Genomic DNA, 23,493 nt, shown 5'->3' with positions numbered 1-23,493 from the left:
AATTTGCTTAAGAGAAAGGGAATGTTAGGGAAGATACCATCATTTCTGACTTCCGGGATCAGTCGATAGGCTGAGCTTCTCTTCCCCCCTTCCCAGCATTGGGACACCGTGGGGTAACATTTGAACACTTGGTTATACCAGGTGTCTCTGTGGAAACTTAGAAATCTCTAGGGTCTTTGTGGCTTTTAACACATTAACAGCCAGGATGAGTACCTGTGTATTTCATGCATGCTCACTTGCTTTTGTGGGTAGTGAATTTAACGCCAGCAATCCAAAGAACCTGTGTCCTGTTGCTGTAATAAACTGCCCTTCATTGCATTGTTCCTAGCCGTGACAGTTCTCATTGAACGTGACTAGAGCGAGGGCGTGCTATGTTGTTGGTGAATCCGTGACCGTGACAGTTCAGTACCCTGAATTTGACCAGACCCGTAACAGTTAGCCAGCTACGTCCCTTAAAGTGACAGTATTTCATAGGGAAAAACATAAAGCCTAAGATTTCTCATCCCTAAGGCCTTGGGGGGCAGGCAGAGAAGAACCCGAGACTCTTAGTGTCTTCTGAGAATGGCAGCTTACAGTTGTTACACCATGTCTTCTGGTCTCACAGGATAAGGCAGATGTATAATTAATTCCTTCTCCATCTCTCTGGAAAGAGATTTTCTCCTATCTGTGACAAAGGAAAAAAAAAAAAAAAAAAAAAGTTGTGATCATAGGAGTCATTACACAAGGCCACAGCTATTAGAGTTAAGACCGTTTTTAATCAGAAACACCTCAGCAGCAATGTTACCACTGCAAACATAGCGCTGCACAAAATTCAACTCAAGATAAAGGAAATGGAAAGTTAGAGTGACAACGTGACCAAAGGCATCTGCAACAACCATGTGGTAGATGGTCATCCACAGCCCTCGGATTTCATGGTCGTCTTTCTTTTTCTTTCAGAAAAACAACAACAACAACAAAAAAAAAAAAAAAAAAAAAAAAAAAAAAAGACAGTATGGAAGAACAGCTGAACACATGGGATGCAGTCTTTTACCGAGTGGCAGATCTAACATCGGCACAAGGAGTTTTGGGGCACGTGAGCAATCATCTACAACAGCTGTCAGGACAAGCCAAACACATGCACATGAGCCTCAATTTAAAAAACATGTTAAGTTCATTTATAGCTTATAGAAATAACAATCTACAGCTTAGATGCATTTAGATTGCATCAGATTAGAGACTGCCTCATTCAAAATGCAGAGGGGGGTGGGGAAAACAGCCTTTCAAACGTGTTGCCTAATGAGAGATGGCCCTTCTCCTCCATAGGAGAAGTTCTTCCAAGCATCATCCTGTTTCTGGATTTTCAGAATCACAGAATCATCTAGGTTGGAAGAGACCTCCAAGATCACCTAGTCCAACCTCTGACCTAACGCTAACAAGTCCTTCACTAAATCATAGCACTAAGCTCTACATCTAAACGTCTTGTAAAGACCTCCTGGTGACTCAACCACTTCCCTGGGCAGCCCATTTCAATGCCTAACAACCCTTTCAGTAAAGAAATTCTTCCTAATATCCAACCTAAACCTCCCCTGGCACAACTTTAGCCCGTTCCCCCTCATCCTATCTCCGGGCACGTGGGAGAATAGACCAATCCCCAACTCACTACAGCCTCCTTTAAGGTACCTGTGGGGTGCGATAAGGTCACCCCTGAGCCTCCTCTTCTCCAGGCTGAACAATCCCAGCTCCCTCAGCCCCTCCTCATAAGACTTGTTCTCCAGACCCCTCACCAGCTTCGTAGCCCTTCTCTGGACTCGCTCAAGCACCTCCATGTCCTTCTTGTAGTGAGGGGCCCAAAACTGAACACAGTACTCGAGATGTGGCCTCACCAGAGCTGAGTACAGAGACAGCCACAATGGGATGGTCCTAAAGGCATGAGTTGGGGATGCTTCCCAGGGGGTTTATTTGACACTGAAGTAGGTTTCCTGGAGGTACAAGTAACATAGCACAAGACGGAAAGTAAGCTAAGGTACTTTCTGCAGCACAACACTTGTGCGATATTGGACCCGAGGGGACCACTCAAAGCCTGCAATCACTGAACAAGTATGTAGGAAGCCCTATGGGAAACAGAGCTTATGTTCTGCAAAGCTCTTTTCCTATTGAGAAGAGGATCTTGTATTCAGTGTCTTTACTGAAATTTAGGCTACTTCCTAGTCATTTTGGCATGTTAGCCTTTGTAGAAGCCAAGAGATTTTAAACTGCCAAACACCATTTATAACTCTTGTTCTCTGACTACAGAGAATTTAAATCAGGATGCTAGTTAATAGAAAAGTCTGTGTCTGTTTGATGCAAATCAATTAGCTAAACCACCAACAGGATTCTGCAGAAAGAATACTTTAAAAGGTGAATTTAAATAGAAGGATAATACTCACTTTGTTTTAGCTTTGCTTCTGATAAACTAGAGTGAACCTAGTAAGAAGTGTTATCTAAATTTGGAATTGTGATGCTCTTGGAAAACTCTGCTTTAGTAAAAGCAGTAACTTTAGTAAAAGCAGTAATATAAGAGGTGGCACTTAACAGCTGGTTGTCTGTGTCCTCCTGCCCCATCTATGCTTCTAAAATTCACAAAAATTCTTTTTCCACAAACCTGTACAACTTGTACTAGCAGATCTAGCTGCCAGAGCCTCACTGAGAAATCTCTCTTGCAAGGCCACAGTAGAAAGAAAGAGATTCCAGAGTTGAGAATGGTAAACAGCAAGAGAACATCTGTGCCCCACTGGTATCTATCAAGAAAACAAGTATTAGCCCATGTCCGAGTATTTCTCTACATGTCATGTAAACACTCATCTATAGAAACTCCTTGGTTTCAAGTTACATACAGATATGTACAGCCATTACACAGCCATGCATGGTTCAGTTCTTAGTCTACTGAGAATCAAGACAGTTCTCATGGGAATTTTATTTTCTCGGTATTTTCTTAAGAGTCATCTGTATTGTGTCTATGTAATGCAAGTAAGATGCATTCGCTGTGCATCCGGATGGGTGGGCTTTAAGTATTGTAAGGACAGAAAAAAAATCTCACATTAGAAAGGTGAAATGAAAACTGCTATTAACCATCACACATGTTACTCCATAAAACATATTTAATTAAAGTATCAAACACTAGGTTGATGGAATATTATTAAACTACTTTGCTTTCAATTATTTATAGACTAAATTAAGCTTGTCTACTTCTCTAAAAGACCTTACATTTGTATCTCCAAAACCATAATATTTGGGGGGTGGCAGGGAACAAAACGTGAGAGATGCCCTTTAGATCACTATCTCAGAAAAAAAGAACATGTACATATCAAGCATTTCATTTTGTGGAGGTTTTACTTCTGTCCTAAATGTACCACACCTGTCTGCATGAGGTGAACAGACTGCACTTCTGGAAACCACTAAGATTATAATGCTCTCAAAACTCAAAATCTAAGCTCTCAACAGACATACCTAAACAATTTGGAACAAAAGAAAGTGCAATCTGTTTCCTTCAGCTTTAGGAAGTCACAGTGGCAGATGACCAAATGTACAGTCAGTTGGATATAAAAACCTACTTAAACGACCAACAGTTACTGCAGGAAGAAAGATAGATACAGTATCAATGTATCATAGGAAGCTGTTCATAGATGTAAGACTTCATGCATGGTTCCATGCAAGTTTCTTTCTGCTGTTTCTTTACTGTTAATTCCATTATAATTGATTCAAAACCCTTTATTTCTGAGGGTCTCATTCATTCTGATTGCTTCTTCTCCGGTATTTCATCTGTGTCTTTTGCATAAAATTTCTGAAGGCTGGTTCTTCATGACTCTCCTCAGTAACTGTGAGTAAACAAACAAACAAACAACACAGTTCACTATTTCAGCATTCATTCTACTTGTGTTCCAAAAGAGAGCTAGAGTCAGGCTAGTCAGAGTAACACTGAAAGTCTACTTGGTCTTCAATTTCATTACAAGGGAAAAGAAAGAAGTGATCCTAAATATGAATGGAACAGGGAAAGTATGAAGATAGTCTGTGAGCTATATAACACAATATCACACACTGTTATGAACCTAAAAGATTGTTTTAAGACCAAGAGTGACATGAAAAGGGAAAAAAGACAGGGACGAGAACTGTAAGACCATAAAGAAGATGGAATGTGCGTTAAACAGGTTCAGGGGACACTGCATGCATGGTCCATACAACAAGTTCTCTGGTGAACACACATTGTTATATGCATTGCTGTATTAAAAATAATTACTTGAATACACAATTTACAATTGAACTTTCACAAAGATTACAGTGTGAAATCGCTGGACTGAGCAGTGTGCCTGGGCTACTGCTATAAATCATACGCTTATATTTAAGTGACCAAATGTTTACTTGTCTCCTAGGCTCTTGTTACAGCTAATACAGCTAATGAAATCAGGTAGTATTTCATGCCTAGACAAGCAGCTTTTAGATCAAAACAGATCTCTCCTTCTCTTACCTTCATGGTCAATGTCATCAGTATCACTCTCCCTCTCTTCTTCTTCCTCATCAAGTGTTCCTCGTGTTAGGATCAGCTCAGAGGGACCCATTGCAGAAGCATCAGACCCTTGGAAGGAACAAAAATGGCTATACACAAAACAGCATGCTAACAATAAGTTAGCTCACGCCCTGACAACTTCTATTTACATACAACAAGAACGAGTACCTACTCTAAAGGGACAGAAAGCTACTTACTTACAGGTTCCAAAGATACAGAACAGCCTGTATCAACACCATACTGAACTCATAAGGTAACAGCTCAACCAAGAGCAGCGCTTTCTGATAGTCTATTTTAACTATTTCACCTTTTCTAAAATACTTGATTACTCACAGCATGCCCATTGCTTAACCTACACACTAGGGTTTCCTCTTCTCATGTCTGTGACTAACACATGGGAGAGCTAAGTCTGACCCATCCCAAAGGAACTGATGTCCCACTCCACTAAGATGAAGCTGCTTTCATGCTTTTACAGTGAAGACAAAAACATCATGCTACTTTTCAAGGCAGGCTCCTCAGAGAACTTCTGCAGTAAATGTAATATTGCTAGTAAGATACCTACCTGCAAGTGTGTCGCCCTGCATACACACAGTGCCCATGTCCTTCCACAAGTGTTCCAGCTGATCTCTCTTTTGTTTATTTTGAACTTTCTCCTGTGGATACAAAGTTACATTTGGCTTATGAACACTTTTAAAACAAACCTCACCCAATACTTGCAGTCTGTGCTCTGGGGTGGGTGGGGGGGAGTGGGAGTCAACAAGCATGTCTTACAACTAAATCACTTGGAAAAGACCTCTGAGATCATCTGGTCCAACCATCACCCTACCACCAATATTACCCACTAAACCATGTCCCTAAGCACCACATCCAACCTTTCTTTAAACACCCCCAGGGACGGTGATGCCACCACCTCCCTGGGCAACCTGTTCCAATGCCTGACCGCTCTTTCTGAGAAGATTTCCAACCTAAGCCTTCCCTGACGCAACTTGAGGCCGTTCCTTCTTGTCCTATCACTGGTTATCTGCAAGAAGAGGCCGAACCCGACCCCCAACAACTTTCTTTCAGGGAGCTGGAGAGAGCAATAAGGTCTCTCCTGAGCCTCTTCTCCAGACTAAACAACCCCAGTTCCCTCAGCCACTCCTCATAGGATTTGGGTTCCAGGCTCTTCACCAGCTTCATAGCCCTTCTCTGGACATGCTCCAGGGCCTCAATGTCCTTGTAATGAGAGGCCCAAAACAGAACATAGTATTGGAGGTGCAACCTCCCCAGAGCATCATACAGGGGGATGATCACCTCCCTTGCCCTGCTGGCTACAGTGTTCCTCATACAAGCCATCCTGTTACATAGACTGCTATTGGCCTTCTTGGTCACCTGGGCACACTGTGGGCTCATGTTCAGGCAAGCATTGACCAACACCCCCAGATCCTTTTCCTCTGCACAGCTTTCCAGCCAGTCTGCCCTGAGCCTGTAGCGTCACATGGGGTTGTTGTGGCCAAAGTGCAGGACCCAGCCCTGAGCCATGTTGAACCTCATCCTACTGGCCTCTGCCCATCAACCCATCCTGTCCAGGTCCCTCTGCAGGGCCTTCCTACCCTCCAGCAGCTCGACACTTCCCCCCCGCTTGGTGTCATCTGCAAACTTACGGAGGGTGCTCTCAATTCCCTCATCAATATACTAAAGAGTACGGTCCCCAACACCGACTGCCAGGGAGCACCAATCGTGACCGGTCACCAGCTGGATTTCACTCCGTTCACCACTACTCTCTGGGCTTGGCCGTCCAGCCAGTTTTTAACCCAGCAAAGAGCACACCTGTCCAAGCCACGGACTTCCAGCTTGTCCAGGAGAATACTGTGGGAGAATGTGTCAAAAGCATTGCTGAAATCTAGGTAGACTATGTCAACAGCCTTTCTTTCATCCACCAGGTGGGTCACCCAGTCACAGAAGAAGATGAGGATGGTCAGACAGCACTTGTCTTTCATGAACCCATGCTGACTGGGCTTGATCCCCCCGTTGTCCCGCATATGCTGTATGACTGCATTCAAGATGACCTGTTCTGTCACCTTTCCTGGCACTGTGGTCAGGCTGACAGGTCTGTAGTTCCCTGGGTCCTCCTTATGACCCTTCTTATAGATGGGCGTCACATCAGCAAGTCTCCAGTCATCCGGGACCTCTCCAGGTGACCAGGACCGCTGACAGATGAAAGAAAGCAGCCCAGCAATCACATCCGCCAACTCCCTCAGCACCCGTGGGTGGATCCCATCTGGCCCCATGGACTTGTGATAGTCCAGGTGGAGCAGCAGGTCTCTGTTTCCACCCGAACTGTGGGTGGTTTCTTCTTCTCCCCATCCCAGACTTCTAGCTCGTGAGGCTGAGTACCCTGAGGATACGTGGTCTGACTAGTAAAGACAGATGTAAAGAAGGCATTAAGAACCTCAGCCTTCTCCTTATCCTCAGTAGTCATGTTCCCCCGTTTCCAGTAAAGAATGGAGATTCTCCTTGGTCCTCTTTTTACCGCCGATATATTTGTAAAAACATTTTTTGTTATCCTTAACCATAGTGGCCAGATTGAGCTTGCGTTGTTGGGCTTTAGACTTCCTGTTTTTTCTCTGCATAAACTATTAACTTCCTTCTGCTCTCCCTGAGTTGCCTGTCCCATTTTCCACTGGACATAAACTCTCTTTTTCTCCTGGACACTCAGCAAAAGCTCCCTGTTTGGCCACGCTGCTCTTCTTCCCCACCAGCCCATCTTATGGCACATGGGGACAGCCAGCTCCTGCGCCTTTGAGATTTCCTTCTTGAGGAGCATCGAGCCTTCCTGGACCTTAAGGACCGACTCCCAAGGGACCTTCCCTACCAGTGTCCTGAACACTTCGAAGTCTGCCCTCTGAAAGTCCAAGGTAGCAGCTCTACTGCCCCCGGGCCCCCCCCCCCCACTGACTACACCAAGAATTGACCACAAAACGGTAGAGTTCTCTGTCCAAGACAGCCTCCAACCACCACATCTCCCACCGGTCCTTTTCTGTTTGTGAACAGTAGGTCTAGTGGTGCAACCCCCCCACTAGACTCACTGACCAACTGAGTCAGGAAGCTGTCTTCCACACACTCCAGAAACCTCCTAGACTGCCTCCTAAGGGCTGTATTGTCTTTCCAGCACATGTCCAGGAAGTTCTCCATGAGAACAAACACTGGCGACTGCATGACTTCCACCAGCTGCTTGTAGAACACCTCATCTGTATCTTCATCCTGGTTTGGCAGTCTGTAACAGACCCCCACCAGGATGTCTGCCTTGTTGATCATCCCCTGATCCTTAAAGTTACACAGAACTTTTGTTTAAGCATGAAAAGCAACCACCAGCATGAATTTAATGAAAGCTTTCAGCAACATCTGGAAAACAAACTTGGTGAAGTTGTGCCTGCAGAGAACTACCCTTGCAGAGTCAGAACTCAAGATAAGCAAAGCTACTCATTTTGGTACTCCAGTCTTCATTATTACAGTCAAAACAGTAAACTTGACTGGTGCAGAAAGATGCAGCGATATTCTCAACAAACTGCCTTGGAATGTTTTTTGTTTTGTTTTGTTTTTAAAAAAGTATCCTTCTGAACAGAAAATGCCACAATCTTTCACAATCATTTTCTCACAATCTGCCCTAATAAACTTTAATAGAACATTGATCAACATCTATTTTACAAAACATCTGCGTTTTTGTAAAGATATGTTCTACCAAGCTTGGGGATAAAAAGACAGATTGTGAGCTTTAGGATAACACTTTTTCCACACCATGTATGAATAGTAAATGAAATATTAGATCCTCCCAATGCAGAGGCAATTGTACGTATAAAATTGACCCCCAAGATACACTGCCTCAGTATATGATAGTTAAAAATACCTACCAATGTTTTCCTCAGACGCTCATATTCTGGACGATATTCCCTGCAAAGATAAATACATGGAGTGCATTCACTCTCAATTAATACATCATTCATATTAAGTACAAAACATTTTGGAGGTTTGTTTCTATCCCAAACAAGTATTTTTAGTCCTTCATGCTTGAGAGGTTTCAAAAAGACAAATGGTACTTTTACCTGCATTTGGACTCTGAAACTAGAGGATGCAAAATAAGTAAAAACAAACATACTTCATTAAAATGCCAAGCCTTTCTCACACATTTTTGTTGGATAAAATAGTAATAAAAAAAAAGAGCCCAATAGAGGTAGCTGTTTCACTACCATACCTAAACAGCAGATCACTTACTCTCCTCTAACTACAGACATAGCTTTCTCTGCCAGCACCTGTGCATCCAGAGACAGCTAGTTCAATGGGAACTCATACAGGAAGACCACACATATTATCCTGCTCAGCTACTCCCAAGCACATCACAGGTAGGCCATCACCCCCCATGGTCCAGGCATGAAATCCATCATAACAAGTCTTAAGAAATAGCTATCTGGATCACCTTATGAGGTTGGGGGTAGCTGCCTAGGTGTGTGGAACACATTATGGGGTTCAGGGTAAGAGCATGGGATTTATTATGCAATGTTTAGAGAAGGAACCAAAGGCAGGAAAAGGGAGGGATTGAGACTGGGGGAGAAACAAGCATGAGATATAGAGGGATAAGGGAATAAAAGGCTTTGTTCATAGTAAGCAGTAACTAATCAGCATGCTTGTCTGGTCAAGCCCTGCACATGATAAAAACAGTCTGTCCTGTCACCTTATTAAACTCCACCTTCAAATACTTTCTAGTAAGAGAAGACTTGCTCTGTGTGCATGTGTGTATAGGGGTCTGTGGTATCAGTGACTAAACAAGCACAGGTTCATCAGAGAGCATGTGATTGTTAGTGAAGATCAAGCTTAACTAGCTGAAGAGCAGGTGAAGATCAAGCCAGAGTAGCTGGAGGGTAGGTAAAGTGGTCTGGGAGTCAGTGCAACAGGGAGGTGGACACCTATGGATGTTAGAGTGCCTGTGTATCTCTAGGGGCAAGAGCACATGGGAGTCAGCTACTGGGACTTGGGGAATCCCAGCAAGTGCATGGGAGAGAGTCTGTATCATCAACCAGAGCAGGGCTAGAGTCTCAAAGGCTCATATATCCAGGTAGCAGCAAGTGCGAGAAAAGGATCCAGAGGTAGCTACTGAGCAGACTGAGCCTCTGAGCCCAGCTGCTGGAGGGATCCACGTTGTACATATCTATATAAATTCCCACTAACAGACCTTCATCCTGCTTGGAGATGGGGACAGAATAAGGCCACTGAAGCTATGTTCATGTGAGTGCTCTTTGTATCTGTCTGATCTGCATGGCTTGATGTAAACATTTATGTGGTGTATACATATGCCTTATGTGCATGTACCTACTGGGAGTACACCTCCAGCCTCACTACTGGTTCGACCTGGGGACATGAAGTTGTAGCAGCCTTTCTCAGGTTGTCTGATCCAGCATGATATATTTTCCTCTAACAGTAATCTATGGTCTGTCTTAGCTATTTCCATGTAACCCAAGTTAGTGGATTTGCTTTCTAATTTTATAGAACAGTCTGGCAGTATTTCATGAGGAGGAATCCAGTAACAGCACATTCTCAAAGAATTACTGAATTTCAACTAGTTCACCTTCTCTATCTACTTCTTTCCAAGGGCAATTAAAAGCTTGATCATCATATGGAACCAAATCAAAGACCTAGCTTCACAGGTTTGCTGGCATAGCTGGCTTTTACTTTTTATCACTGAATAGCACAAAAATTCACCACTGCATAGGTTATTTTAATTGCTTCATTTTATGCTGACTCTTAGATTTAAGAGTATTATAAACCTTATGTTACCTTGGCTTGAAAAGTGAACACTCCTTCAAATCAAAGGAGTGTGTTAATGAATCAGTAACTTCAGCAAGTATTCAGAGCGTCAGGAACCAAAGTATCACCTTACCTCTCATATTCATCTACAGCTTTAGAAAGCTGAACAAAAAAATCATCCAGTCCTGTGCCTAGGACAGCAGAAACACCAACCACCTGTAAAAGAAAGCCATATACCAGAACCGAACAGTAACTGAATCAAGTTTTTAGGTAACTGATGGATGATGAGAGCTGGGAAGACTAAACAATGCATTGGAAAAAATACCTAAGGGAATCTAGTGATAACCACGTAATCAGCAGCATGAGAGTAAGCAGTAATACTGTACTTCTGTCACTCCTACTTTCAACCTCATTCTCCACCTAGTTGTTAACATTTGCTTCCTCTGCTCCCCACCCCCTTTTACCTAAGCTCTTATTTAACCCAGGAAGCTGGGCTTTATTGTCTCTTATAAAGTTTATTGCAGAAAAAGAGAAAACAAACACAACAATGCAACAGTTAAGAAAAGAAAGCCTGGTTTTACAGACCACTCTTGTGCCTCCAGTCTCAATACCCCCACAAACAGAGTTAAGACAATACAGCACCTAAACATAATGAACAAGATGGGGAAACTGTGGTGGTTTCACACTGATGGGTAGCTAAGCTTCACCAATCTCTCAACCCCCCACTCTTCAAGGGAACTGAGGGAGAAAATACGATAAAAAAAGGGCTCAAGAGATTAGAAGGACAGGAGATTGCTCACCAGTTACCATCACAGGCAAAACAGTCTCAGCATATGGAGATTAATGTAATTTATTGCCAACTACTAACAGAGTAGAATAGTGACACACTAAAAACACCTTTCTCCTAATCAACCCTCTTCTACCTCCACACACACACGCGCCACCAAGCAGCAGAGGGGAACAGGATTTGTGGTCAGTCCATAATGGCTTCATCATCTACTGCTCCTTCATCTTCACTCTCTTCCCCTGCTACAGCATGGGCTTTCCAGGGGCTTGCAGCATGGATATCTGCTCTACCATGGTACACCACAAGCTGCATGGGACAGCCTGCTCTGCCATGGTTCTCTCCACAGGCTGCAGGGAAACTTCTGTTCTGGCACCTAAAGCACCTTCTTCACTGATCTTGGTGTCTGCAGGCTTTTTCCTACATTTTCTCACTTCTCTCTCCCAACTGCTGTTGTACAGTATTTTTTTTCCTTTCATAAACATATACTCTCAAAAGAGGTGCAATCAGTGTTGCTCATTGGCTCAGCTTTGGACAGTAGTGGGTCCCTTTTGCAGCCAGCTGGAACTGATTCTTACCTAACGTGGCAACTTCTAGGGTCTTCTCACAGCAGCCAATCCTGCAGTCCCCCCATCCCACAAACAAAATCTTGCCACGTAAGCCCAATACAGGCAATAAACAATAATAATAATAATAACCAAGCCTGTCTTCTATTTACTTCTTTACTGTTAGCAACCAAAGTTGTAATTCAGAACATAGTATTTTAAGTTGTTAGTATAACTGCTGCAGTATCCGTGTACTAAAAATAAGCAGCAAAACAGACCACAAGAACTGACCTTTTGTCTCTGAAATTCTGTCTGTATTTAGCTGAAGCACATTTAAAGAATGTATGCAATCGAACTGCAAATAAGGACTGGGAAGTACTTTAGTCATGTATATGACACCATTCCAGTCATTTTTGAAATACACTATATTCTTCGCCATAGACATTTAAAATATTCTTGTTTTAGCTCTATTTAACCTATATAAATGGAATCACTTATTTCGTCGTTCTTGTAATATCCATAAAAACACAATTGTTTGCTCTTTCTTAAGTAAAAGCTAATGCAAAGCACAACTGTCTGAACCCATTTGGCACAGGCTATGGAATCATTATCATAATCCAACTTAAGGTGTTTTCAGAGAAACCTAATGGATTCATCCTCTCAACACCTGATAAATGTAAAAAACTTTCACTTGTCTCAGCAAATATACATTTTTTTGGCTTGCTTTTGAGATTATTTGCCTTCTTTCTACATAGAAAATTGCCCAGCTGTACTTGACACTTCCAGAACAAGGAACATTATCTCAGATGGGAAACTTCACAACACAGAACATTGCCTTTTATCAGCCTTACTTTTTTTCCAATGATTAATCACAATTTAAATGCCACTCAGCGTGACAAGGAACTGCAATTGCTTTATGTTCAAACCAACAAATAATCTCCCATAAAGAAAGGTTCGGGAACAAATTTCAATTCAAAAGAGTGGTACAAAGCTCTTTTACAGGATAGAATGGTTGAGGCTGGAATATACCTCTGGAGATCACCTAGCCCAACCTCTTCTGCTCAAAAAGCAGGATTAATTAGAACAGGCTGCTTAAGATCTTGTCCAAGCAAGCTTTGAGTATCTCCAAAGGTAGAGAGTCCACGACCTCTCTGGACAACCTTTTTCCAGTTCTCAATCACCCCTACAGAAAAATCCCCCCACACACACTTCTGTTTAAACAGCTTCCTGAATTTCACTTCATGTCTGTTGCTTCTTTTTCTTCACCACTGAAAAGAGTCTGCCTCTGTCATCTTTACTTCTTTCACAGAATCACAGAATCGTCTAGGTTGGAAGAGACCTCCAAGATCACCTAGTCCAACTTCTGACCTAACACTAACAAGTCCTTCACTAAATCATAGCACTAAGCTTTACATCTAAACATCTTTTAAAGACCTCCAGGGATGGTGACTCAACCACTTCCCTGGGCAGCCCGTTCCAATGCTTAACAATCCTTTTGGTAAAGAAATTCTTCCTAATATCCAACCTAAACCTCCCCTGGCACAACTTTAACCCATTCCCCCTCGTCCTGTCACCAGGCATGTGGGAGAATAGACCAATCCCCAACTCACTACAGCCTCCTTTAAGGTACCTGTGGGGTGTGATAAGGTCACCCCTGAGCCTCCTCTTCTCCAGGCTGAACAATCCCAGCTCCCTCAGCCCCTCCTCATAAGACTTGTTCTCCAGACCCCTCACCCTTCTTTGGACTCGCTCAAGCACCTCCATGTCCTTCTTGTAGTGAGGGGCCCAAAACTGAACACAGTACTCGAGATGCGGCCTCACCAGAGCTGAGTACAGGGGGACAATCACTTCCCTGGACCTGCTGGCCACACTGCTTCTTATACAAGCCAGGATGCTGTTGGCCTTCTTGGCCACCTGAGCACACTGCTGGCTCATATTCAGCCGACTATCAACAAATATTCCCAGGTCCTTCTCTGCCAGGCAGCTTTCGAACCACTCATCTCCCAGCAAGTAGCTCTGCTTGGGGTTGTTGTGCCCCAGGTGCAGGACCTGGCACTTGGCCTTGTTGAACTTCCATCAGGAATTTATATATATAGGTGATTTCCTCCTTGAGCTCCTTCTCTTATCTAGGCTTTTGTGACAGTTAGTTAAAAAAAAGAGGAGACTTACCTTCAATGAACTGTAAAATTCATCCAACACTAAACTCATAGAACGAGTCAGGTTACTGACATAGGATGTCTCTTGATTCAGGGCATCTTGAAAAGTCTCAAAGTCCTGCATCCATTCTACCGCAAAACTGTGATCAATAATGTCAGTCTGGAACAAGACAGAGCTTTCAGAAGTAATAATGATTCATTCTTTGTTGACAGCCTAAGGGTAATTAAAAAAAGAATAACCTTTTTTAAACTTACTCTCATAAAGCTGATCTTTTCAAAATATTCAGCCCTGGTCTGAAGTTTTCCAAGGTCTGTTTTTAGTCAAACCAACTACTTCAATACAGGAAGAGGGGGGGAAAAAAAAAAAAAAAAAAAAAAGCACTATCTCAATTTGAAGGAGTGTTTAAGGAAACAACTGAAAGTCTGGTTATAAAAGTTTCTATGGTTTACTGGAAAGGTGCATCCAAAAATTGCTGTTCAAAACAGCTTAATTTGTAAATACTACATTGTATGACTAAGGCCAAACTTTATAAATGGAACTGTGCTCTGACCTCAAGAAGCTATAATCTAAACTCAGAGCAAGACCAGGGTCACAAAACAGGTGAGATGGTTCCATAATTTTACATGGATTAGTAAGTCAACAGTCTATTAAAGAATTTTATAAACCGCAGTTCATGCAAAACCTCAATTATTACAATATAAGCATCTAAACAGATACATTTAATTTCTCAGCACCAGTAGGAAGGAGTATTTCCTACTATTAAGTAAAATATTTGTGATGGAACTGAATCCATCAAGGGTCCAAAGCCTATTTAGAGACAACTTGATTAATTTCTATACAGAAAATTGAATCAATTCTATAATTTAGTAGTAAATCTATGTCACAGAATCATAGAATGGCTTGGGTTGGAAGGGACCTCAAAGATCATCACATTCCAACCCCCCTGCTATGGGCAGGGACATCTACTAGACCAGGTTGCCAAAAGCCCCATCCATGTTGGCCTTGAACACTTCTGGGGATGGGGCATCCACAGCTTCTCTGGGCAACCTGTTCCAGTGCCTCACCACCCTCATAGTGAAGAATTTCTTCCTAATATCTAATTTAAACCTACCCTCTTTTAGTTTAAAAGCATTACCCCTTGTTTTATCCCAGATAGAGTCTCTCCTCATCTTTCCTGTAGGCCCTTAAAATACTGGAAGGCCACTATAAGGTCTCCCCCAAACCTTCTCTTCTTCAGGCTAAATAACCCAAGCTTTCTCAGCCTTTCTTCATAGGATGTGCACCATGAAGTTATGAATCCTAAACCTTGGGCCTACCTTTCTTTACACATACTAAAGAAGTCACATATATTGTTAGTCTTTCCAGAAATTAGTTTTGTTAAGACTGATTTTCTTACCTCATGCCTTTTTCTATAAAAATGCTTAACAGTTTATTCTACAATTACTGTCTAGAGTTAGAAAGAAAACAGCGTACAAAAAACTTGCTAAGTAAGCACACAGGTATTAAAGACATGCATGGTAGGGATCACTGGGAACATGAGTGTAGTTGGAGCACATCAGACACTAATCACCGAGTAAGAAGGGGTGAAGTAAAATTTTGCATTCAAAGCATTGGCCTGCTAAAGGAAGCACGCAAGATACACATACGCACACACAAAAATTGCTATGTTGGGGAACATCTAACTTAATAGGGAGGATGGAAGGATGCCTGTGGGGAGAAGAAAGAACACTCACAACAGAAATCTAATGAGAGTCTTCTAACACTTGAAATTATGTTAAAGGAGCTGGCTAGCTGTCAAGTTTAAAAGCATTCTTTTCAGGCTCCAGAACAGCACTTTACACAGCAATGGACGCATAGCCTCATCCTATTAAGTACCTGCTTTCTAGCAGATACTGGTACATTTTAAGTGTAAGCAATTAGAACCATACACATTCTGTTAAGTTTTGTCTGCTAAAAAACATGGGACTCCTTCCTGAAAACAGGCAGGTGTTACACAATTTCTACTGTAAGTCATCAGCTTAGTGCTGAGAACACAGGATTAAGGCATTTGTTTTGAGAAAGCAGTGGAAAGTAAGGGCAGATTCAGTAATCAACTTATGAAATTAAGTTCCTTATAGCGTAAGGTTAAGCTTTTAGGAAGGGAGGCCCATCCATGGATAGCATACTTAAAACCAAGCACAGATGAAAAACATAAAACCATCAAAGGAATGCCGAAGCAGTGGGGATTTCTCTTGGCCAGGGTCCCAACATTATACATGCAAAGACTGGCATCAGTCACCCAGCCAGCTTCAAAGCAGGGAAAATCTACATCTGTAATATGGACATTTAGTGTTTCATAAGCACTAGAAATAGATTTGAAACATAGTTTTACAAAATTAACACACACAGACACAAAAAGATTTAGGAATAATCCGAAAACCTCAAGAAATCAAACCTGTAACAGACACTGCAAAACATTTTTCAAATTGTTAGTATCATGTCTGATTTCAATGTTTCAGTGTAACTGCCTGTCCCTGATTTTTCTTTTGCCTTTCATTGCCAAATTAAAGACCTCTTCTAGATTCAGTTTTCAGCCTTTTTTCCTTCTCAGCATTTTTCCTTTCTTTTTCCAGAAAAAAAAATATAGTATTGTAGTAAGATGAAGACACTACATTAAAGCAAGCTAAGCAGAACAATGTTCTACTGGAACACATGAACCATAGATTTAATTTACCTTGTTCATGACAACAATGAAAGGTAGTTTTGTCTTGTATAGGATACTAGAAGGAAAAATTAAAAAAAAAAAAAAGAACCATTAAAAATAATTTAATACTCATTAAAATAGAAAAAATATTAAGCATAAGGCAGATAAGACTTGTACAAAACTGCATACATGTGGCTTTGAAAATAAAATATTTTTCTCTGCATCAATTATAAATGATGTATGATAATTTTCAACCAGATCCTGCATACTGAAGTTGAACAGTATGTCTCCCAACAGATACGAGCACACATCTGTAAAATATATAATCTCCTTCTACACACCCAATTGATTTTGATTAGCTTTCTGATTCTCAGATCCCAGTTATTATCCTTGCAGTTTCTAATTATTTTGACTCAAGTCGAAATCAGTTTTGAGAAATTATTCTTGATCAATGAATTCAAGTAACTCAAAATATCTGTAAAGCAAGACTACCTTGAAACATGAATTTACATTGTCATGTCACTATATGTATTCCAATATCCTCTGCTCAACTCTAATTTCAGAAAATGCAATGTCACATGACATATTTGCATACTCCTATCACAGTGATACAGCAGTTGACCTTGGTAGAAGGACTAATAGTTTTTTTAAAACCATTTACCAACATTTACCATAAATTAAGACAGCTCTAAATATGATCTTTACATAGGTATTCAGTCCCTGGTTTAACGTAAGAGAAAGCAGAGAAAACCATGTATGAGGAGGAAGTCAATAAATCAGGAGACAGAATGTGTTCACACCACCTCATACCATGCCAAGCTCAAGACAAATCTAGAAGAGTCACTGAAAACCTCAAGAATAATAAAAAAGGAGTGACATCATATTGTGGGTTTACAAGAAGGGGCTCAAACTAGCCTATCTTGATACATCTTTAGATAAATGATTTTATAAGCAACAGGCAATTAGTTAGATGTAATCTATCCATCATCAAACTGAAGTCTCATGGATTATTTAATGTTTTCAGTGGGAGCTTTGACCAGATGACCTCCAGACCTCCTTTGGTACCTAAATTATTTTGTTTACCCAATGGGGAAACCACCAAGACAGACAATAACCAAAACAGCAGATTAAGTATCTCAATAGGAGGTATCGTAACACTAAAAAGGGAACAAGTATGTTTTTTGTTTGGTTGGTTTGTTTGTTTGTTTTTAATTCCCAGTAACAGTTTTGTCTGATTTGGAAAAACAAACAAACAAACAAACAAAAAACTAGCATATAAGTGCTATTGCAACAAAGTAGCTTTTAAGACAGAAAGATGCTAAACAAAGACAAATCCCAGACTTCAGCAAGATTTATCCACAATGGTACTTATAATCAACAACTAAATTCAGTCTTGACTGGGAAAGGTGAGTGGTTTCATATCTAGTACGCTTGAAGAGTCTAGAGTAACATTGCCAGAAAGAGCAAAAGTCACAGATTTTAAGAAGTGAGAGCAAAGACAGGGCTTTCTCACCAACAAGCTGCTATGTATTAAAAGAGACAAGCTACAGTAAGCCATAAACTCAAACAACTTCTGAACACACATTAGCAGGAGATGCTATACTGTTACACTATTGTCTGATTTGCATAACAGTTGAAGAACAAAGGAAAAAAAACAAAGAGCTTATGAACAATCACAATCTAAAAATGACACATTTTTCTTACTTCTGTTCTCTGTTTTCTTTTTTTGGGATGTGTCCCCACCTGTACATTCTTCATTGGGGTGAACAGGACAACACAGCAATACACAAGAGTGCTCACACAAGTATAAATCACAGCATGAAAAGCATCAGAAGGACTTGTAGGTGTAGACAACCCTACACATTGTCATAGCCGTAACTATAAAGATGTGTAACACCTTTAAATCTCTTTAGAGACTTTGTAGATCTGTAGACTTTGCAAATTAAAAGATTACAGGCAGAAATTCCGTATGCTAAATCTCTACTTGTCAAAAATTTAAGTTTGAATCATCATGTCTCAAACTTAACTACAGTCAACACCTTAAAGAAATGTGGTAAAAAGAGTTAATGTTGGAATTCACATATTTAATAATGTATGCTCCATTTTTACTTTAACAGAATAAATCCATTATTCAAGTCAGAAAACAAATTGGACATAGCCATTTTAACATTCTGACTATGCCTTTGCCATGGACAAAAAGCCATGGTCCTTCTTCTCAGCCACATTTCCAAGAAATTAGGTGGACATATTCTCCTCAACTGAAAAGCTCTTCACATCAAGTCTAAACAAATGGTTGCCCCCCATCCCTCTCTGATAAATAGCAAGGAGACAAAGCAATCAATGGATTGCATTTCCAGCTTTTCTTACCTACAGGCATACAGCATGTTGGACATAAAGGTGATAGGATTAGTACTGCGAGAGGTGTCCATCACATAAACAACAACAGAAGGAAAAGAGGAAGCCTGGAAACACACGGAAAAATACAATTTAATTAGAAGTACACACTATTCAATAGGCACTTTTTCCACATAGTCTCAATGTCAAGTTATGCAGAATACACTTACCAAAGCTTCAGTTATAATGGTTCCTGATGCTGACCATGTGAACACCTCAATTTGACCCGGTGTGTCAATAATGACATACCTGTAAAGAAGTCACCCGCAACAAACAAAAAGGGAAAAAAATTAGTCAAGCACAAGGTCCTATCATGACTAGACTAACACAGGCACAGAAGAGCAAATCACATGATTATTCTGATCAAAACAGAAAAGCTTTTCCCAAACAGTGACAGGATTTAAGGACACGCCTGAAAAATTCCTGAGTGAATTTTGTGACTAAGAAGCATTTATTCTCCTCAGATTCTGTTAGACTCAAAGACATCAATTTGGCTTTTTTTTTTTGACTATTACAAACTCTTCAGAAGAAAAATTAATTGTTGCCCATTTGAACAGTACGTAAGAAAAAAAACGAAGGTCTAAAGAAAGACGAGAAAAGGAGATGTGGAATCAGTAGACATTTCTTTGATGTATGCAAACAAGTCTAGTACCCTGTGCTAATTCTATGCCCTTTTACAGATAAAATTTATACCAAGGCTGAAAGACAACTACAAAACACAGAGAGATCCTTTTATAGGATTAGGATACAATTAGGGTATTTAAAACACGCAGAGATCCTTTTTTTTTAGGATTAGAATATTTAAACCATTTCACGTGTTTTTCCATATTGATTCCACAATAGTAAAACTTGGTAGAATATACTTACTTGGATGCATTTTGTCTTTTTTCGATAAACTTCATCACCTGATTGAAAAAGAAGCAGTATACATTGTATTTAGGCTCAGAACAGGAAACACGAATAGTCATTTCATAACAGAAACATTAAATTGCACAGCCACACATGTAGGTATCAAAAAAGCTAGAAGTCGCCTTTCACTGTGTGAAAACAGATGGCTTGAAAATACTCAGACAATGCATATGCCAAAAACGACCTTAATTTTACCCATAATCTAGTACCTGGTGAAAGAAATGGTATAATAAATGCAGTTGTTCCCTAACTATTTCCTAAGAGATTGTGCATTGCTTTAATATTGTGAATAAGGATCCCATCTCAGTGCTGATTTAGCATTAAGATTTATGAGAATAGTCAATTATCAAATAACCCTAAGAAAACTTAGCTCATTTCCAGAAATGAGCTTCCCTACTTCAAAATCTGAGCAATCATATAAGAGATGTTATACTGAACATCATGCAACAGAATAGTTATATACAAAGACTTAAGAATTGACATTCTGTAGATACAACTTCCAAATTTTACATAAGAAAAGAGTTGGGGAAAAAAATATGTATCTCCCTTAAATGAAACCTAATGAAATTTGGCTGCTTTCCAAAACACGGCGAATACTATTAACTCTCAAAAAAATATATAAAGATTAAACGACAGTGATTTCTGAAGCTCCAGCTACACAAAAAAATTCAGTCCCCAGCACAGTATCCATAGCCCGGTATCACATAGGAACAACCTCATACCTGATCAAATCTTGTAGCAAAAAGATTGAGAGAGGTCACTATTCCACCATTTGGGCCCAGCCCATATCTAGGCACTCCATTTAGGAAAGCAGATGACTATACAGACTTCAGAGGGCTTATTTTTAAATTCCGATAGTAGTTGGCCATTTACAATGTATGTTGGATACCTTGCAGCAAAAGACAATTCTCCCCATACACAGTTGAGTCTTTTAAGTGATGCAGTACCTGTGCAAGAGAAAGACTACTTGCTATTTGTTAAAACACATGTGACTGACAAAAGGAAAAGAAGCTACACCGTGGCTTCCTCTTGCCATTATTCAAGCATTGGCATCTCAGGCTAAGGAAAAAAAAAAAAAAAGTGCACTTATACACTAAAGCCATCATTGTCTTTCCAAAAAAGATTAACATCACAGCCAGTAACTCAGAGTTTAACAATGTTCTGAATGCAGTTCATTTTTATGTACTTCAAAAATACAGTTAAAAGATTTCTTACACAAATCATTCACAGAAGAATTTAAATGGAAAGAATTGGAATTAACTTTGTAGAGACACTCAAAATGTCTTGAAGATTTCAAAATTATTTTTCACACATATGGGTCTATACTAATTATGTTCATGGAAACAAAGACTAATTACATCCTGTATTTTCCTAACTGCACAAGAACCAGCACTGATTCATCAGTGCATACAGTCTTCTAGGGGTACTGCTCTAAATATCCAAACATGCTGACAGACACGCCCCTTAAGCGCTATTTGATGAGATACTTAAACTCCAGTGATGGCTAACAGAGACAGCAAAGCAAGTAACGCATCTATATACCAAATTCAAACTTATGTTTGGATGTTTTGCTAGCAACTCCTAATCAAATAACAGCCAAAATCATAATCCTAACTTCCATCATCCCTTCTTTTCCCCTAAAAGAGTAAATGTAAGAGTCATATTAGTATGTCAAATCCAAGCACTGTATATTAACTCCATCTGCAACGGCTATTACTTGAGAAACAAAGGACCTCCATACCTCTCTAGAACTGCAGTCATTTTAGAGTAATGTTACCAAACTACAGTTATCAAATTACTGTACAGTGTAAGCCACCAGTCCAATGTCTTAGAGATTCAGAGACAACACTGCTTTGATTACCGTCAATGTGTAAATAGTTTTCTTCACTTACTACAAGCAAATAGTAATTTGAATATTTTTAATAATAAATAACATGAGATTTGTAAATACATGGGGGAAAAGCTGCTGGCTTCCCCCATGAAAAATAAAAGCTCATTGAAAAAACAAAAACAAAAACAAAAACACAAGAGAAGCAGATGGACTGCATGCTATTTGTAAAAAAGGTACTACTAGACAGAAAAACTTTTAGTCCACTTTTAACACCTAAGTATCAAATCTTGTTTAACGTGTATTTCTAATCTCTCATGTAAGAAGTACAGCCAGAAATTCTGATCATGCACTAGTCTGCATTACAGCAATCCCCAACACCCCCTGTCCCCTTCACATTGATGTGCAGAAGTGACAGGCAACTTTTACAAAATCCAAGATTTCAAAGATTACTGTAAGACCAAAAAAAAAGGATACTGTTTCATGACTTCTTTGTACTTTACAGTGTCCCGGATATCTAAAGTGGGAATACATATAAATAGTTTTAATACATTTCTTTTAAAACCGTCTTACCGATTTGCTGACTAGTAAAAGCCTTTCCCTTTCTAGCGAGTCTCCTTTTTCCTCACTAATAGATCAAGAACCAACAGGAAAAATCTCACAAGTAGAATAAATAAAATCCAACAGATTGTCATCATATACATGAAATTCACTGTAACTCATGCGAAACAGCACCAGGTTAAGTTTTTGAGCAGTAACTACTTAAACTGAATTTTCTTCTCAGCTCATCAACACCAGTTAATGCAGCATATAAATTTAACCATTTTATGCAAGATCCAGCACTACAATGTGTTATGGAATTCTTCATCTGACATCAATAAAACATTTTGGTACTACTACCTTTCATATTTTCTACAGAGACAGACTGACAAACCTTAGAAAGTTTGAAAGAGAGAACCCTCACAAACCTAAGGATTGGTATGGTAAGCTTTTAGGAACAGCAAATCTTTTGAAACGGCCAGACATAAAGTCTGTTTATTGTTAAGGTATTTTTTCTAAAATCAACGTCTTTTAAACAGCTTTAAAAAGTTATTTGGTTGCACATACAGCTACCACAGCTCTGAAAATATGAAACCTGATCGAATCTGCTAAAATGCTCATTGCAAACGAAGGGGGAAAAGAAAAGGTGCACACTAAACCACACAAAATAATACCAAATATATACAAACGCAATGGTAGAACGGTTTCCGTCCTAAACATTCATAACCAAGAAAAAAAAATTAAGTCGTCCTCACGGTAGGACTTGGTATCTCTTAAAGAGAAGATAAATAGCCTAATCAAATGCCTTACATAACACAGTCTCCTTCTCCTTCCGCGAAGCATAAGAAAAACAGTATACCAGAAAAAGGGTTAATTTCCTTACGGCAAAAGGTATTTGCTCTGTTCTTGCGGACTCGAGAAATACGCGCCAGCTCTGATCTGGGACCTCCCTTCCAACTTGCACCAACCTCAAGCTGCCGACCACCTAGCACAGCACCAGCGAACCGGGCTCGCGTCGGCGCGGCAGGACTCACCGATGTTGGCGGGGAAGGGCAGGCTGTGCACGGCGGGGTCCAGGTTGATCACGTACGGAGGGCAGCGCTGGCCGTGCAAGTGAGCCGCGAGTCGCTAAGGGGACACGAGAAGGCATCAGGCCCCGCTCGACGTGGAGACAGCGGCAGGAAAACCGACACCTCCCCACTGCCATCTCTCACCTGCACAAAGGTGGTCTTCCCGGAGCCGGCCATACCCAGCACCAGTACGCACACCGGCGCTGCCGCCGCCGCCATCTTGCCAGCAGCCGCTTGTTCTTCCGGGGCGCGGGGGGGAGACTGAGACCCGCCTCACAGCTTCCCG

General features: G+C 40.6%; 1 protein-coding gene across 4 annotated transcripts; it reads right to left on the bottom strand.

Moving 5' to 3' along the window:
• Positions 1-2,929: 2,929 nt before the first annotated feature.
• On the bottom strand, positions 2,930-23,490 carry GPN1 (GPN-loop GTPase 1). 4 transcript variants are annotated; one of them, XM_035321545.1, is made up of 14 exons: positions 23,352-23,490; positions 23,172-23,265; positions 22,075-22,114; positions 20,492-20,558; positions 19,728-19,765; positions 19,031-19,109; positions 18,834-18,928; positions 16,497-16,542; positions 13,796-13,942; positions 10,431-10,513; positions 8,410-8,449; positions 5,082-5,172; positions 4,481-4,588; positions 3,097-3,833 (listed from the first exon to the last, which is right to left on the bottom strand). In XM_035321545.1, exons 1-14 carry the CDS (start codon positions 23,424-23,426, stop codon positions 3,742-3,744), a joined length of 1,095 nt encoding a protein of 364 aa, XP_035177436.1. In that variant the 5' UTR covers positions 23,427-23,490; the 3' UTR covers positions 3,097-3,741. The 4 variants fall into 4 exon arrangements, with proteins under 4 accessions (XP_035177437.1, XP_035177438.1, XP_035177439.1 ...); XM_035321546.1 differs by lacking the exon at positions 23,352-23,490 and having other exon boundaries at positions 2,930-3,833; positions 23,106-23,244; XM_035321547.1 differs by lacking the exons at positions 20,492-20,558; positions 22,075-22,114 and having other exon boundaries at positions 2,930-3,833; positions 23,352-23,368.
• Between the last annotated feature and the right edge of the window lie 3 nt (positions 23,491-23,493).

This window comes from Oxyura jamaicensis, chromosome 3, assembly GCF_011077185.1.
Source record: "Oxyura jamaicensis isolate SHBP4307 breed ruddy duck chromosome 3, BPBGC_Ojam_1.0, whole genome shotgun sequence".
NCBI classification, from domain to species: Eukaryota; Metazoa; Chordata; class Aves; order Anseriformes; family Anatidae; genus Oxyura; species Oxyura jamaicensis.
The sequence above is the reverse complement of the archived record's forward strand: the minus strand, read 5'-3'. Positions and strand labels throughout refer to the sequence as shown.